Here is a 17,703-nt window from a genome sequence, read left to right as displayed (position 1 = left end):
CTAGGGGAAGAAGACCGCCGCCCGAGCGTCGCAACCGTCCAGCGCCCGCACCTCGCGCCGGTCGTCCGCGGCCTGGCGCAGAGCTGTCGCCGTCCCGCGAGACAAAAACGCGGCGACGGATGAAACGAAACTCGCGCAAGACTCCGCCGAAGACGCGCGCGAAGGCGTCGCAGCGCGGCGCCTCCCCCCGCCCCCAACCGCGCTGACGGAAGGTCGGGGCGTGGCGACCGCGGGCAGCGACGCCGCGTCTGCGCAGCGGGCAGGGCGCGGCGGCAGCGGCGATGAGCAGCCGACCGACGGAAGGCGCGGAGGCCCTCCACCCGCGCGTAGCTGCGGCTGCAGCCCCCCCGCGGCACGCGTTTTCGCAGACGCGAGACACGAGGCGGCGCCGGAGGCGGCGTAGCTGTAGGCGGCGAGCGAAGGAGAGAGAGCGTCCCAGGACGCGCCACAGCCTCCACTCACAGAAAGTGGAGAGTCGTCCGCCAGGCAGCCAGCCGACGTGCGCGCGCCAGAGCAAGTCGTCGCCTGCGTGGAGCCCACAGAGGAGGCGGCCGCCGCCCAAGACGCGGACAGCCGCCACTCGCCCTGTGCGCAGCCCGCGGGAACAGAGACCGCAGACTTCTCTCTCTCTGCTCGCTTTTCTCCGGTCGCGGAGGAGGCCCGACCCCCTCGGTCCTCGCGCGCATCATGCTGCGCTGCAGCGGAGGCAGCGAGGCGAGACACTGCAGCAAGAGGAAAAACTGACGCGCGCGACGCATACCTGCCTTCGCTCGCGCCGCGGGTCTTCGCGCCGAGTTCTACATCCTCAGGGGGCCCACTACGGGAGCGAGTCACGGCCTGCCGGTGTTCGCCGTCAGGCCGCGTGTCCCTCGTCTTCTGTTGAAGCAAACTGCGTGTTGTCGCTCGCGACTCCGCCGCTCTCCCCCACTCCTGCGAGGTCTGCAGACGCGCAGCGACCTCCGCGCCTCGCCTCTGCGGCGGCGAAGGGCGGCAGGGCTCCGCGGGGAGCGAAGCGTGCAGACGCCGCTGGGCGCCGGAAAGTAGAGACGCGCAGAGAGGCGAGGAGGCGCCGTGTTGAGAGCCGCGCGCGGAAGCCTGCGCAGGCGCGCGCCCACGGGGAATCCACAGCTGGTGTACGACTGAGTCACGCGTGCCCCGAGTCTCCGGCTGAGAGAAAGGCGAACTTTGGGGGAGGCGAATGACGCTTTCGGCTCCCGTGGCTTTCTCCCCCCCCGCGTCCAGCTTCGTCTGCCCGTCTCGGTCTTCGCGACTCGCGCCCGATGCGCCTCTGTGCTCCCTCGCGACCTCGTCCGTTCCCCACGTCTCCCCCTCCGCTGGGGCCCCCCGGCTCAGGGCGCAAGTGAAGGCGCCATTCGCGCCTGTGGATACGCCTGTGGATTCCCTCTCTTGCGCGTCTTGTCGGCTGAGGAAGGCTCGCAGATGCCGAAGAAACAGATCTTCGTGGGTCCCTTTCCTCTCCCTCACTGCCGCCCCGGAGAGGCGAGCAGAAAGAAAACCTGCATCGAAGTCGCTTGCCCCTCCTCTCTCTGTCTCCCGCCCAGCCACCACCGTTTCATCCGTTTTCTCCGTTCGTCCGCCAGCAAGCGCTTCTGTCGTGCTGCCGATCTTCTTGTCGCCTCGGCGAGCCGCGCACCGGTCGGCCTCCGCTCGCCTCACGCTTCCTTTCCTCGACTCGCTTCTCTTGCCTGCGTTTCCCTTCTCCACGTCACGCGGGGGTCCTCCGCCTGCCTCCTTTCGACAGGCGCCTTCGAGCCTTGCGGCGCAGCGATACTGCCCTCTCAGAGGGAGAAATGGCGAGGCGAGCTGCGGACTCAGAAACGCGTCGAGTGCATCTCTCAGCGCGTCTCTTTTCGCGTTTTCAGAGGCCTCAAAAGGAACCCTAGGTCGTGCCACCTGCAGAGGAGACGCGACGCAGGAGCCCGAGCGGCGGGCAGACGCCCCGCGGCGCGACTGCGACGAGCGCCAGGGGCAGGGGCTAGGAGGGCGGCGAGTCGCGTAAGGCGACGTGGGCGTCGCGGCGTCTGTTCCGCGAGCGTCGACGTTCGCGGAATGGGTGTCTCTCTGCGCCTCGGCTGCAGCCTCCTGGCTCGTCTGTCTTGGCGCCTCCGCCGATTCGAGAGGCGATCGCGACAGTCTTTCTTGCTCGCCGGCGTCGCGCGGCTCGCCACGGCGCCGCGCAGTCCCCTGAGGCCGCCCTCCCTCCGTGTCTGCGTCGCCGCGGTTGTGTGCGCAGCTTCGACTCCCTGTAGCGTTTCTGTGGTGAGAGCTTGTGAGGAGTGGAGCGCTGAAAGGGTCGTTGGGTGAGGCCCGTAGGTCCTTCACGCCCGCACTGCGGAGGACGCTTGTCGCTCCTCCTCTGTTCAGTGCGGTCGCGCGCCAGTTGGCTTGGTCCCCGTCCTCCTCCCCTTCCGCGACTCCTTCCTCCTGCGCGTCGCCTTCCTTGGCTCGCGCCGCGCCTCTCTCCTGCGCCCGCCTGGTACTGCTGCGAGACGCCTCGCGCGCGTGCAAAGCGCGCGTTTGTTCCAGTGCAGAATCCGCGCGCGCCGGCGGCCCGCTGCGAATGGGCGGCAGGCGCAGGGCGTCTGAAACTCCTCTCTCGCGATCCTGCCGCCCCCCGTCTCCTTCTCCTCCTCTCCTCGTCTGTCCCCTCTGTTCAGACCCTTCTTCGCGCGCCGCCTGTGGGTGCGGCCTCTCCGCGGGTCCACGGGCCTCCGCCTCCGCAGCGCGGGGCAGTGAGAAGAAAGACGAAGCAGGAAAGGCCGAGAGCCGAGACACCCGCGAGCCTCCCGACACTGAAGGAGAAGAGGCGACGGAAAAGGCTGCAGCGGCAGCCTTGGAGGCCTGGCGCGACACACGGGCCGCCCTTGAGGCGGCGGAGGAAGCAGACACACCGGCCGCGCGAGAGGCGAGGCGCGCGGCTGAACAGTCAGGCAAGGCAGTAAACGCGCCTCTGCAAGACAGAGGGCGCGCGCCTAGAGAAGAAGCCAGACGCAAGTCGCAGGTCTTCTGGCCTGCTGCGGCCTCCAGCCCGTCGCCGCGTATCGAGCGAGCGGCGTCGCAGAGGCCCCTGCGGAGGGAGTCGAAGCGAGCGTCGAGGCGCGCCTCCTCAGCGGCGAGTTCTGCGGCCTGGTCTACGAAGGACAAAGGTGGCGAAAAGGCTGAAGCACTCTGGCTCCTCTGGTGCACTGGCGAGGAGGAAAACAGCGTCTCTCGCGGTCTCACGCCTTCTCGGTCGAGGGCTTCTGCCTCCTCGAGCCGGGACCCGACGCGTCTGTCGAGCAGACGCTCACGCCGCGCATCTCCCTCGCGCTGGCAAGGAAGCCAGCAAGACGAAGACGAGAAGGAGAACGCGGAGAGGGACGAGGCTGAAGCCCACGACGCCGACCAGGGCGACGACCCCTCTGCGCTGCCGGCGGCCGTGGACGGAGCGCCTTCGCGATCTTCTGCGTCGCGGCGCCTTCGGCCGCGGAGAAACGCGAGGGTGTGGATGTAGGGCCGTGCGCGGGGCGAGCGGGCCGCCTGAGACGCCGGCGGCTGCTGCGGCTTCGGCAGCGCGGAATGTGAAGGAAATGCATGCTCGCAGCTGCCGTCCCCGCCGTCTCTTCTGCTTCCTGCCTCGAGTGCTTCTCCATCGGATTGGAAAACACCTGCCCGCTCCTCCATCCGGCTGGTCTGGTCTTCCGCGCGCGCGTCCTTGGCTTCCTCCTCTCTGCGTCTTCGGGCCTCGTCGCCGCCGTGTCTTCCGCGGCCTGCGAACGACGAAGAAAAAGCTGAAAAGGAGTACACAGTCCAGCTCCGACCCTCTCGCCCCTTCTCCCTGCCTTTCTCACTGCCTTTTCCCTCGAGCTTTGCGTTTCGTGCGCCCTCTTTCTCCCTCTCCGTGGTGGGTGTTTCCGCCGCGTCGTCGCGCTCTCCGGCGCCCCCGGCGGACTCCGAGGCCCACTTGGCGCTGCGCCGCGCCTTCTTGGCGAACCGCCGCCCCAGACTCTCCCTTGCGCCCTTCCGGCGCGACGGCGAGAGCGCGGGCGGCGCCGAGGCGGGAAGGGCGCCTCGCGGCGACACAGGCTCCAGCGCGCGGACAAAAGACGCCTTCGCGTCGCGCGCCTCGCAGGCGGTCACGGACGGCGCGAGGGTCAGCAGCGCCGAGTCGCCAGCAGCGTCCTTCGAGCCGCACTGCTGACTCCGCGTAAAGGGCGAAGCGGCCCCCGCTTCGGGCGGGGGGAAGTCCCCCCCAGGCGCCGCGGCGAAGGGCAGCGAGGAGAGGAGAGAGGCAGAGTGGAGCGTGGCCTCGGCGAAGGCGATCGCGGCCCGGAACGCACCGCCCGCCTCCGGATCGGCTGCCGCAGACGAAGCAGCGAGAGACGCAGAAGACAGAGAGGACGACATGGCGGGGCGCACGGCTGCCGCGCGATTCGGCGTGCCTGCCGGGCTCGGCGCGCCGCCCACGCGGTGAGTGGGGGTGGGCATGGAGCAGATGGGGACGATCGCGAGCGAGTTCTTGAGCGACGCGGGAAGGAACCCCGCGCCCTGGAGCGCCGCGGCTCCTTCCTTCGCCTCGCTCGCCGCCTCGCGTTCCCGCTTCCCGCCGTGGTCGCCGCACGCAGCCTCGGCTCCCTCAAGGCCACTGGAGGACGCGCCGCGGGAGGCGGAGGCAAACGAGGCGACCGACAGAATGCGAGGCGAGCAGGCAAACCCGTAGGGCGCGGTCGGCGGACAGGGCTCGTCGGTCTCGGGCTCCACCGCGCCCGACGCCGGGGCGCCGGGGGGGGACGTGCCTGGTCCCTCCGACATGTGGCGCGAGTTGCTGTCGAGGGGCGACAAGAACGGAGAGGAGGGCGTAGAAGCCGGAGGCGAGGCGGGCGCGAACGCGGGCGAGTACATGGGCGTGTTGAAGCGCGAGTACGCTGCAGGGATGATGAGAGGCGACGGCGGCGAGGGCGGACTAGAAATCGGGCAAGACGTGTGCGGGAAAAGCGGCGGCGTGATGAAGGGGATCCGCGGAGGAGAGAGCGATTTCTCAGAGAGCTGGTGGAGCAACGGCGCCGCGATGTCATGCAGCACCGGCGTGCCCATGGTCAGCGCCAGCGTCGTTGGCGTCGTTGGCGTCGCCAGCGCTAGTTGGGCGTCGTCGAGCCGCGGCGTGGTGGAGACACTCGACGACCCCGCGGCTGCGGTCGCGCCTCCTCCGCGGACGGTCTCCAAAACCGCCGAAGAGAGAGGGGACAGTGTGCAGCGTGTGGAGGTGGCATCGTGATCACGTGTGCTCGGCTTGCCCGCGAGAGGCGCGGCGCCTTCTGTGCAATCTTTGTGCTCTCTTATTCCGTCGCGCGGCTCGAGAGGCTGTCTGTCTTCCCTCTCGTCCCTGCCTCCTTCTTCCGGTGCCCCGACACTGTCTCTCTCTCCCTCGTGTTGAATACTGCCGCGGGGTTCAGGTTTTTCTTTACCATTCGACAGACTCTTTCTTTCACTCCACTCTTTCTTCTTCGCCTTACTCTTCTTGTCAAGTTTTTCGTTCTTCTCTGCGCGCTTGCGCTGCTTCTTTTCCTCCTCTTCGCCCTCCTCCTCCTTTCCACGCGCCATCCAGAAGGCGCCCGAGGCGACGGCAGCTGCGGACCGCAGCGCCGCCAGCGGCCCGCGGGACAGCGGCTTTTTCTGTCCGCCACTCAGCGCCTTTCGCGAGTTGTCCCGCGGCGAGCCCGCGTCCTTCCGGTCGTCAAGCAGCTCCCCGGTCTCTTCTTCTCCCCTCAGCCCTGCGCGGGCATCTCGCCGGCCGTCGCCCGCTTCGTCGTGGTCGTCTTCGAGACCCAGCGCAGCGAGCCACTGCTCCTTGGCCGCCCCAGCCAGCGGCAGGGCCAAGGGCGAGGCGTGCGGCGTAGTCGCCGGCGTGCAGGCCGCAGACGCGGCCGAGGGCGAGACCGCAGCCCCGCCGCCACTGCTGCTGCCCCACAGGAGCGAAGAGAGGCGACTCGTGGCAGAGAGCGAGGAACTGTGCGACGGCCGCCGCGCCGAAGACGTCGAGCGGTGCCGCGCCCCGGTGGAGAAACAGGAGGGAGAGAAAGACGCGTGCGGCGACCCCCCCCCTTGGTGGTCGGCTTGGCATCCTCCGGCACGGCGTCCTCGCTCGCGAAACTGTCGCGGGGTTCGAAGAACAGCAGCGGGGGCCCGCGGGGGCGACTAGACATCGTCCCTCCGCCTGCGGTGACCTGCATGCTGCTGAGAATCGTCGGGCAACTTGTCGCGTCCTGCACGCCGCTCGAGGACGCAGAGGGCGAGTTCCTGGGGCCGCCGCTGCGCTTCTCCCAGGCCTCGTCGTCCCCGCCTCCACGGCGCCTGTCGCTGCTGTCCTCGGCGTCGGGCGCGCCGCCCCGCTCCTTCGACGTGGCTCGGCTCGCGAAGGCGCTCTCTCTCGCGCCCTCTCTGGGGCGCCAGAAAGACGAGGAGGCCGGGAAAGCAGACGACCTCGTCTTATGCGCGCCTTCGGACTGCCGCGACGAAGCCCGAGCGAAGGCCTCCGCCTCCTCGCCCTCGCCTGCCGACGACGTGCTCTGCCGCGGCTGCCGCTCGCGGTCGCGGCCGATGGAGCAGGACGGGCCGTGCGCCTCGCGCCGGTGCTTCCACCTGCGCCCCGAGTAGAAGGCGAAGCGCCCGCGCGGAGTCTCCTCGGCGGCCTTCTCCTTCTTCTCGCCGGGCGACCCAGGTCCCGCTCGGCGCTTCGCCGCCTCGCCGCCGTCGCCCTCCTCCGCGCCTGCCGCCTCGCCGAGCGGGACGCCAGCGAGGACCGGCGAGTGGATCGCGGACGACGCGGAGAGCGGCTCCAGCGCCGCCGCGCCCGCGTCCGCTGGAGAGGGCAGCGACCGCGCCTGCAACACGAGGCTGCCCTCTGATCCCCTGTCGGCGTCCTGCGACGCCGCGGACGCGCGGGACCTGGAGGCCTGCCGGCTGCGCCGGAAGAAAGGCGACGCGGCGGGAAACGGAGAGGACGCGATGCGCTGCTGCTTGTCCGCGGATGGCGCTTCCTTCTCAAGAGAAGCCCTGCGCGGAGGCAGCCACCGCCGCTGACCGTGGGACGGCGAGGAAGACGGCGAGGGCCCCGTAGAAGAGAACGACCCGCCGAGACGCACGCCGCGCGCCGCGGGTCCCTCGTCCTCGCAGGTGCGGGGCGTCGCGGCCTCCGCGCCGGTCGCGCTCGACAGAGGCGCAGGCGCGGGCCCCGCGGCCTCTGGCGGGTGGAGAGACTTGGACGAAGCAGACGCCGACGCCGATGCAGCAGAGACAGATGATGTAGAGGCGTGACGCGCACACGGCTGTCGCGCCCCAGCCCCGGCGGACGCATCAGGATGATACGGCGACGTCGAAGACGACGAGCTCGAAGAATACGTGGGACGATCCGCGGAAGACGAATAGGCGGTGCCGGCGCTCCCCCTCTCCGCAGCGGGCGAGGCAGAGGCGGCCTCAGATTCGCCCTGAGCAGACGCTGAGGCGTCCCGCTTGGTGGAGTGCTGCGCAATCGAAAGACGAGACGGCAGGCGAGTGTGGCTCTGCGGCTCCGCGTCGAGTCCCTTCCCCCCGGATCTCTCTGCGCTCGTTCTCTCTGCACCTCGGGCGTCGTCGCGGCTGGGCTCAGCGGCGGCGCGTTCGTCTTCTTCGCGTTTCTCCGCGCCGTCTTCCTCCTCGGCCTTCCGCCGCCGCCTGCCGAGAGAGAAGGCCTCTCTGAACCCAGAGGAGCGCCGATTCTTCCGGTCGCGGCGCTCGACGGGAGAGCGCGAGGAGGACGCCGACGAGCACGCTTCGGCGTCGTTAGAGTTGCAGGTTGACCGGCGCGAGAGGCGCCCCGTCGAGCGCGAGGCGAAGGAGAGCGGGACGCATCTTTGCCGGTCTTCTTCTCCCTCGGGCGTCTCGTCTCGCTCGCCTTCCGCAGCTGGGCGCCTGATCTCGAGCGCGAAGACGCCCGGCGCGGCGGTGTCCCGCGAGGCGTGGCGTTCGACTCTGCCGCTGCACCGCTCCTTCGACTCCGCCCGCGAGGCCCCGGCCGCGGGCGCCGCGCACCTTTCTCTCCGCGCCGCGGAAGAGGACGCAGAGCCAGACAAACTACTCAGCGAGGCGGGGCCCTCGCGCGTGCCGGAGCTTCGCCTACACCCGACGCTGCCGTCGCGCCCCAGGCCGCGCGAGAGCTGCGCTGTTTCCAGCGCGGGCGTCCCCCGGGAGAAGCCCTCGGCAGTTCGTCGCCGCACGCTGGGCTCGCGTGAGCGCAGCCCCACAGACGCGCTGTGGTAGCGCGGCGTGCTGGGCGCTGAGGGAAAGAAGGCAAGCACAGCCGCCGCACAGAGTGAAGAGGAACTGCCGCGGCTTGTCTCGCTAACGACACCGCGACCGACGCGCGAGCCGCGACGCGCGCGAGTGTGGGGACAGAGTCTTTCCGCCCCAGCATCGGCGACAGACGCAGCGCTCTTCGCGCGAAGAAACGCCGTCTCAAAAACGAAACTCCTCGGCTGTCGGCTTGCGCCATCACGTCTCCGCAGAGCGTGCGACACCGAGAGAGCTAACTCCACGCATCTGCCGCCACAAACAGACTAACGTGCTTCGCTGCGTGCAGCACAGAAGCGAGATGCACACGCATGGGCGCGCTGGCGATACGCGTGCGCTGAAACCGAAAAAAGCAGACACGGATGCAGACATTACACGGGTGGATCGGCGCATGCTGAAAGGACTCGCCGCTTGACGATACATATAAATATATATATATATACATGCGAAGCTATCGCCTATGCATGTGTATGAATAAATATATGAGCAGTGCAGCGTACCTGATTCGAGATCTGTCGCCCTACGGAACAGCAGCAGGTAGATGCCGCGGGGGTCGGGGCAGAAGTCGCAGGCGCTCACGTAGTCGTCGCTGAAGTAAGTCCACTGGTCCTGCGAGGTCGCCGTCAGGCTGAAGACAAACCGTACAGCAGACGCATTGGAAGCCAAATAAGCGACGCAAAAGGGGACGGTTCAGCTCCTCGTTTCGTCCTGCCTCTGCACGAGAGAGAGCAAACGTGCAAATGCATGCGGACGGCAGCCTGGACGGCGTCCTGAAACCGTAAACTGTCGAGATTCGGGTGCTGTGTGCGTCCCTTACGCCGTGTAGTGGCCGCTGTGGGCCGTGCCCAGCTGAGACACGACGCCCTCGAGCTTGAAATACGGTTTCTGCGTCGACGCATGCTCTGAAAAGCGCACCAGACACACAACGAAAGCTGCCTCGCACCATCACCATCCGGTGGATCCGACCGCGCGAAGGCAGACGCTTGAGAATTGCGTGGCGAGTGGAGTCTGACACGCCGCCAGAGCGGAGCGGTGACGCAGGCAGCCCTAAACCCTAGACGTGGAGCCAAAAAAGGCTTCGCCGCGCGCGTGAAAGGATGTGAACATAGTTCCCTGTCCGCCGCGGCGTCGCGCTCGTTCGAACGGCGGGGCGCCTCCTTCCCCCGCACAAATTCTGTTCCTCCTTTGGTGTCGGGTTTCGGTGCTCACCGGAGAATCGGCAGTAGGGCGACATGTTGAGGCCTTTCGAGACCTTGAGCCGCGTGTCGATCCGCCGCATCTCCTCGTGGCGGGCATCCCACGCGAAGCGCTTGATATGCAGCACGAGGTACTCCGAGGGCAAGCGCCACAGCGAGCGGCGGATGCGCGCAGTGCAACGCACCTTGCAGAACGGGCAGTCGAGAGACTCGCGGTCCTGCGACACCGGGGAGCATCCACCCAGACACGAAAGCGAAACAGCGATGTGGGGCGGCGCCGCGCGAGTGAGACAGCAAGTCCGCAGGCAGACAGGCAGGCGACGAGGAAGCCCCACAGGCGCGTGATTTCTCTCCCCCCCTGCGTCCTCGTCTGAGTATGTCCTCTCCGTCTCTCACTCCAAAACGCAGTCAAAACAGCTCAACGACTAGCTTTTGCTCCCCTCCCGTCCCCCCCTGCTCCCGCCAGCAAATTTCTTTTGGGGCGCGGACTTACGTAGAGTTCGCCGCTGAAGGCATATTTGAGCATGTCTTGTAGTCTGCAGGAGGAGAGGGCGGCGCCGGCGGCCGGCGTCCCGGCGAGGTCTTTGATTTTTTGTGCGGCCGCTGAGGAGGTGGCCTGCAGGTAGGCCGCGGGGGGGAACTCGAGGGAGAGGTCGAGGAAGGAGTCGAAGCGGTGGCGCTTCTGTTTGCAGCCTTCACACTTGATGCGCGTGACGAGCTGCCCAGCAAAGAGGTCTGTCACGACCGATCTCTCGCGGGTGAGGCTGACAGTCCAAAAGCGCTGGCTGGTCAGCGCGGGATCTTCGCCCTTGACGTCTTCGATCGAGTCCCAGCCCGGGGGAAGGCGCCGCCGCCGCCCGCTGCCTCCTCCTCCTCCTCCTGCCCCCCCGGCCCCCCGCCTGCGCCGCCGGTGGCCGCCTCGCCACCCGCCCGCAAGCAGTTTGCGGCGCTGGGCGCCGCAAACTGCTTGCGGCCCGCGCGGTTGCACTCCATCGACAAGTCGTCGAGGAAGGTGCGCAGGAACTCATGCGCGTCGCACTGCTGAAACTCGGCGAACTGCGCATGCTGGTGCCGCACGAGCTCCAGGAGCCGCTGGCAGCTGCGGCTGGCCCCCGCTGTCAACGCAGGCGACGAGGTCGACGCCGACCCGTGGCCGCCGAAAAGCGCCGCTCGGGAGGAGGAGGAAGACGAGGAGGAGGAGGTCCTGCCGCCGCCTACTCCCCCGGCTTCCACGCCGTCTGCGAGGAGCCGGGAAGGCGCCGAGGTCGGTGACCCGCTGCCAGAGCCAGAGTCCTGCGAGCTCGAATTGTAAGCGCTGCGCTGGCTGAGGTGGCGCGAGTACCGCGAAGACGTCGGGGAGGAGGAGGAGGCGGCGGACAGGCTGTGCCCGTGACCTTTTTCGCCGTCGGGCGACTTGGGCGCCGCGGGTTCGGCGCCTGCGCAGTCGCCGTAGATCTGTCGCAGCAGCGTGAGCCAGGCCTCCAGCAGGCGGCCGCGGTAGCGGGAGAGAGGGTTGACGTCTTTGCGCGGGTTCAAGCGCGTGAGGAAGTAGAGGCAGAACGCCTCGCAGGACAAGAGGACCTGGAGGGGCGCGTTGCAGTAGCAGGTGTTGCCAAAGTTCCGCAAGCCGACTAACGCACGCGTCGGGCTGCCGCTCGACAGCGGCAGTGGCACGGAGATGAGCGGAGGCCTCGGCGAGGAGGCGGACCGAGAGAGAGAGGACGGGCGGCCCGACGACCGGCAAGCGGAAGACGCGCGAGCGGAAGGCCTCGACTGACTCCCCTGCGGAGGGAACATGGTGAGCCTCGGCACCCAGGAACCAGAAGCGAACCGGAACCGTGCAGCGCGTGACGGGCGAGGAAGAGGGCGACGCGAAGCGAGTCGCGGAAACCGAAGCTCGAGCGACAAACAAGACGGAGCCGACTAACTAGGGCCCCACGGACGAGAGAGCCGCACTAATACGCCTCGCGCCGCCCCGAAAAAACATCAGATACACGCTGACGAGATGAAAGACGCCAAAATGCCCGCTTCTGGCGGAGTGAAATGCAAAACGAAAGGCTGCGGGGCAGCTGACGTAAAATAAAAAGAGGCACATCCTGTACCTGAGAGCGCAGACAGACGAGAGACGAAGGAACCGCCAAGAGACGTCGACGAGTGCCCGACCAAGACAATGGGTAGACGAGGGAGGGAGACGGGCCAGCAAAAAAGAGGGTCAGCATTGTAGAAAGCCACCCTTCACCCCTGGAGCCCTCTGTACGACATAAAACAGTCTAAAAACCTGGAGTCCAAGTAGCATAACGCCGCTTGAGTAGTGCGACTTTGTGCTACCGGGTGACCAAACAGGAAGACGAACGTCCCTAGAATTGCCTGGTATCCCAAGTCGTTGAAACTTGGTCGAGATGAAGACAACGTCCTACAACAGCCGCCAGTCTCACACGGGCGGTCTGCTCTGTCGAGTGCGCTCTGGAGCAGAAACTCTGGCGTCACCTCTGATGGAGAAAGCGCCTGGTCCATCCATGATTTCTCTTGCCGCCCTGCGCCTGTCCCTTGCTAAAATAATCCACAAAAAGGCGACTCTCCCTTGTCACAGGTGCTCTCTGGTGCGCCCATACCGCGAGGCGGAGAAAAACGGGCAACAACTGCCGCTTGAACGTGCGTGGATGACTCGAGGGTAGGGGGGGCGTGAGGTCGAGGGGAGAGCGAGATACAATCGCAGCGGAATCCTGGGGAAGCGGTGCGCGGACGACGCGACGACATGCAAACGCATGGCCAGTTCCCTCTGCTGGGAGACACAGCAGACGCTCCTTTCTCTGGCACAAGCCAGGACAGTCCGGGCCACGGTGTGTCCCCCTTAACTGCTCTTTTCATCAACGCAGAGAACTCGACCTCACGACAGATGCCGTCCAGACACTTCTTGTCTGCTCACGCTGCCTTTTCGCTGGCGAAGCACGCGCAAAGGTCTCACAGGGAACCGCGGGCCGCGCGTTGGGAACACCACGCCTGGATAAAGAAGGTGTTCCGCTTCACTGACTGACCGAGGCCTGGGCGTTAAGAGTGCAACAAAAGGCATGCACGACGAATCGGGGGGAGTTCACAAAAAAAACGCGGGGGGAGGGGTGGGGAAAATGCTGGCCTCCTGTGCTTAACTCGGCGCCCACAAGACGCAAAGCCGTCAGAAGAACAGCACGGCAGAATGGATAATCATGGGCGAGTAACGACAAAGAGTTTTTGAGGGAGAAGGAAAACTGTTTTCTGACGAGCCTCCCCCCGCGTATTCGGCGTCCCCCTCTCAGGTAAACGCTGGCCAGTCGTCAGTGGAATTACACGACGGCATCTCTGGCGCTACAGTCAGCGAAACTCTCGGTGCAGAGGCCACGCGAGAGACAGCGAAGGACCAGGAGAAACGAAACATCGATCCCTCACATCCCGTGGCAACGAGACGGGAAGAACGAGTTCGCCTTCTCACGTGCAAAACCCCGTAACTGGGCGGGAAGGCAGGCGAGAAGCGCACTGGCATCCGAAAAAAGCTAAGACACCTCAAAACAACTGTATAATCCCTCAGCTATCGAAATGAGTGTGAAAAAAAACGCACGTAAGAGCGGAAGCAGAGGGAAATTGCTGTAAAGGCGAGAAAGGCGGCCGGTGGCACCTTTCCCAGCTATGTTCTCATGTGACCTGCCAGTTCACTGGGTCGCCTTAAATGCGGGCGCAGGATGCTGGCGCGCTGCGTCTGTCACAGTATGGCGTGGGACCTACAGTAGGCGAGCTGAAATGGTGAAATGGCGAGTAACCTATTCTTCCCTTGATGATCTTTTTTCATTTAGGGCTGAGCTTTGGTAGAAACAAACTACACCGAGTATGGGACTGGTAACGAGGACTGTAGGTACACGGTAGATGCTGGGGCCCCCGTCCAGTGTGCCATGCGGCCGGGGGAGAGAAAAGCTGCATGGGCGTGGCGATTTGAACGCTGCGCAGATGCCAGTCGTTAGAAAGAAGAGGCTTTCTATGTAGCCACAGTCCACTTCCTCGAACACGGCAGTTCTTGGAACACAAACGGAGGATGGGAAGGGCGGGCTCCCTACTTTGGGGTTGTCACCTAGCGGTACTGGTCAGCCAGGCTTGAAGGACGTTGGGGGGCCTGGTCCCCCCTAAGGAACCATTTTTTGAGTCGGGCTCGTTTGTATGCGTGGCTTCAAGAATCTGTTCTCTTTGAGGTTTTTGGAGCAGACGGATCTTGCTCTGCTGTTTTGACACTCTGAAAGGACGAGCTTCCGGCACCAGGGTCGTATGCTGGACAAACATCCGTTTGCGCAGACCGATGCTGTACGAACTCCGTTGACCGACCAACCTAGCTTGACGGAAATCAGCTCATATTTCCTGAATATGCATCAACCACGTGTTCGCGGTCTGGCGTGCAACGAACCCCGGCGGAAACGCCTTGGGGACAGCTGCTGCCACCCTGGGGAAGAAACAGAAGGCTGCGCTGCAGAGTCTGTCTCTAGGGAACGAAGAGTGCTGCAACGTTTGCAACAGGACCACGGTTTCTGTGTGTGGGCTCTCTCCCACAGTTACCAGTTTGATCGTCACCACAAGTAGTGGGGGCTCCGCGTTACAGATGAAGCGTCTGTATGTGAAATGGTCATTCACATGCAGGTTCTCACACTGCCCAATTTGGAATAAAAATGCCACCGCAATCCTGGAGCGTGGTCCATTACCCCGAATAAACACCAAAAACGTAGCTTGTTTCAAGCAGGTATGAATCTGAAGGGTTGAAGAGTTATATTCACGACCTCCTGGCAGCAAGCCCACACTATATTAGCAATAGAGGGCTTCCGAGTGCCCTCGAGAGTATGTTGCTAACTCACTCCCTCCCCCAACCCCCGCCCCCCTCCAACGCCCCCCTCGTCGCAGAGGAACCTAGCGATTACACGGACGCGCAGCGGTTCAACAGGTCGCAGAGGTCTTATTGAGCGCAGCCATGTTGAGAGTATGAATGCTCCTGACACCACCGGCCTCGAATATCCACATTTGCTACATCCTACCGAACCTGTCGTTGTCAGCAGGGCCTCCCGCGCTAGCAATGGCATTCTTGACCAAATATGTGTACTTCACGAACAAATACCCAATCCCAAACGTTACCTTGTGTCGGCATAAGCATCACCGTCTTCACGCCGTACATCTGTAAACCCTTGCAAGCTTCTGCGTCCACGGGTTCTTCAGTGTCTTGCCCCGAGGGCATTTTCTTCAGATCAATGAAGCAACGGCCAATTAGCGCTCCTGATGTGTCGTAAAAAAGCACTGCGAGCCCAAATTGTTGCTGGCGTGATTTGCTTGTGTACAAGTTAACGCCGGACACAATACTAGGTTTCCGTAGATGCACCTTGTACCAGGTGTGCCCACCGTAACCCCACTTTGTCCATGACTCCGACATCGTGTTCATGTCGTTGTCGATACCGAGCTCGGGGCCGAAGTTCTCGTTAGTGTATGCTTGCTCCGCCTTTTCGGGTTGCAGTTTCGGACAGCTTCCATTCTTGCAAGGACTCTCTCGGATGTATCCATCTTCAAACGGGCAGGCCTTGCCCCCCTCTGCCGGTAGCTCTACGGTATATCTCTCCCTCGTCACACAGCATTTGTTACACTGTGAATCCATAGGCAAAAACTTTCCAACGCAGTCTCCTGGCTTATAGAAACCGGTGATGCGTACGAAGTTCAGTTTTTTGGTGGGTGTCCAGTTTGGTGTTTTTCGAATCAGCTTCCCTTCTTCATACGGACTGGGCTGCCAATCCCACGCCCCCACAAAGCCGATATCTCCGTTCCTCCACCTCCACCAGCCTGTCTGAGATCCCCACGTGGCGTAGTCGGTGATGTCCACGATTTCGCCCAAGTAATTTCCCCACGCGTCAATTTCTGCCGCGTAAGATCGGCCTCCTCCAGACCAAGCCATGAGCCACGTGTGATCTCCAAACTTTTCGAGATGGTGGTTGCCTCCTTCAGAAACTTCCGGCGTCTCTGTCATGACCTTAGAAAAAAGAATCTTCTTCTGTTTCGTGTCCCACTGAAGCAGTCTGAGGTCTGCAGGCTCACTGTCGTACTCGGTTGCAATGTACCTATACAAAATCAACCAGACGTCCCCACGGAAATGTGACACGGCAGGGTGGTTGTCTCGATGTGTGTTATCTTTAGATGTGTTGATGTTTTCGGTCTGGCCGCGCCCAGTAACCTTCTGACCGTTGAAGAAGACCCCTGGACCACCGTCCGTTCCACAGCTGAAGCCGAAATTCTTGTTTTCGTCATCGAAGCCCAGACTTCGGCCGTTGCAGTGCGAGCACCACAGCCGAGATTCTACCACTTCACCGTCCGTGGCGCGATACATTTTCCCCTGGCAACCCCAGTGGTAGTCGCATATGTTGCCCATGTTCGTCGAGAAGAGCCAGCCGTAGACCCAGTCCTCAACCTCGGTCTTCAGAACAGGGTCAGTGAATCTAGCGAGTTTTCCAAAAAAGTCGCCCGTACCTTCGTTTTGCTCTCCGTCAAAGTAGAATGCTTCTTTGGAATAAATCAGCTCCCCGCTCGACGTCAGCTTCACCAGATACAGCTTTCCGGGAGTTTGGCCTCCGTTCACAGGCGCATTCAGTGTGCCAACGTTCTTTTTATGTGTCCCGCACGACCACCCTGTCCCGTTCACTCCGCCAAGCCACCCCTCATTCTGACAGTATGTCGCCCCTACTTTCCCACGCCAACCTGCGTTACACCCCCTATTCTTACTAGTGTCAAATCCGCACTTGTCGTTCGTACACAGGCACACATCTTCTGTCGTCTTGCATTGTGCGGCCCAGATACCGAGCACGATACAGTTGGCGTGCTCCCCATCGTTAGGGCCGTGTACGAAAAACCCCTGATTCCGCTGCTGCGGATAGGCCTCGAAATCGGCAAAGACAACCTCATTGCCAATCTGTCTACCCGCGGCGGGGTCAAAGTGAACGAAATGAGCCTCGCAGCCGATGTAGTAAGTGCCAACACGGCCCTTACGATATTCTTCATTCATCACGTACTCGTCGCCTTCTGGACAGTGGTTATACATAATCCAAATCGTGCCATCTTCCATACTTTGGCTCAGGACGGCATGGTAGGCGCTCTGGATGTTGTATTCATGCGGGTTTTCACCGTACTTCCATAATAACCTAGAAATAGTGTTTTCAAGGTCTGTCTGAATAGCACCCAACCTCGGAGCCGCTGCGATGAATGAAGCATGCGATGCTGTCACCAGTGCAGCGATCAGCCAGATTGCGCTGCGCAAGTGGAACAGATGGGTCACTCCACTGCTTGCACAAACCATCATGTGTATCCTCTGAATAAAGTAGGAAAACGGCGAGAACCTAATTTCAAGAGGTTCTCCCATGTATGGTGCAGAAGGTAGACATGCAAAACTGCTTCAAGTAGAAGTCCGCAAAGCGGCGCCGGGCTTTCGAGCTCCGTGGCTCACCAGCACGGGAGATGCCGCTTACCGCCGTTCTTCCGTACCTCAATACGGCATCTCTTCACACCCTTCTTCACGGGACTTTCTGGTGAACCGAGGCGTTCACCTGTCAGAGGGAGGGACAATAGTGCATGAAAATGGCAAGTTCGCCTCGCCTGGAGAGCCCGCGGCCCAGGGTTGTGCGCCGGCTAGTCTGCGGACACACGATGGCCATTTTTTAGACTGCGGGTCAAGACTCGCACGCGACCTAACAACGGCGCCAGACAGATGCTGCCCCGTGTTTGGTCCACATGCCGGGTTTGTCTTGGTACGTCAAAATACCCGCTCCCACCTTGGGATGTACTGTCCGGCCCGAGCCAGGACCTCAACCGAAAAACTGTCGAAATCAAGCAACTCCTAAGCCCGTTTCGCAAGGGTCCGGCCGAAGCACGACGGAGGACTGGTATTCATTGAAATACTCCGCCTCCGCTTGTATTAGTCACGCAACTGTACGCAGCGAGGGCTCGATCCTGCACTTCGATAGTTGTACTGCAGGCTCAAACTAAGCTCTCTCTCCCTTGCAAGATGGGATCTGTTTTGCGTTTTTCAACAGTACAGTGGGAATCAACTCGCAAAGCCTGTATCCCGCGGCTCCTGAGAACCCCAGTCACGCCTGGGATTTGAACATGAAACGCCCTCCTGCGCAACCTACAAAATGAGCGGCAC

At 63.3% G+C, this 17,703-nt stretch overlaps 3 protein-coding genes across 3 annotated transcripts; all 3 read right to left on the bottom strand.

Annotated features, from left to right (window-relative positions):
• On the bottom strand, window positions 1-10,047 carry BESB_055330 (uncharacterized protein; the record flags this gene model as incomplete). The annotated part of the gene is made up of 6 exons (XM_029363968.1): window positions 1-6,150; window positions 6,225-8,311; window positions 8,826-8,953; window positions 9,143-9,227; window positions 9,535-9,739; window positions 10,015-10,047. The coding sequence occupies 6 exons, from the start codon at window positions 10,045-10,047 to the stop codon at window positions 1-3; spliced, it is 8,688 nt and encodes a 2,895-aa protein (XP_029219891.1).
• Window positions 10,048-10,310: 263 nt separating this feature from the next.
• Window positions 10,311-11,318, bottom strand: BESB_055320 (ubiquitin carboxyl-terminal hydrolase; the record flags this gene model as incomplete). The annotated part of the gene is made up of 1 exon (XM_029363967.1): window positions 10,311-11,318. One exon carries the CDS (start codon window positions 11,316-11,318, stop codon window positions 10,311-10,313), a length of 1,008 nt encoding a protein of 335 aa, XP_029219890.1.
• Window positions 11,319-14,595: 3,277 nt separating this feature from the next.
• BESB_055310 (uncharacterized protein) lies at window positions 14,596-16,626 on the bottom strand (the record flags this gene model as incomplete). The annotated part of the gene is made up of 1 exon (XM_029363966.1): window positions 14,596-16,626. One exon carries the CDS (start codon window positions 16,624-16,626, stop codon window positions 14,596-14,598), a length of 2,031 nt encoding a protein of 676 aa, XP_029219889.1.
• Between the last annotated feature and the right edge of the window lie 1,077 nt (window positions 16,627-17,703).

Source organism: Besnoitia besnoiti, chromosome IV (assembly GCF_002563875.1).
Source record: "Besnoitia besnoiti strain Bb-Ger1 chromosome IV, whole genome shotgun sequence".
NCBI lineage: Eukaryota > Apicomplexa > Conoidasida > Eucoccidiorida > Sarcocystidae > Besnoitia > Besnoitia besnoiti.
This window is presented reverse-complemented; position numbering and strand designations above follow the sequence as displayed.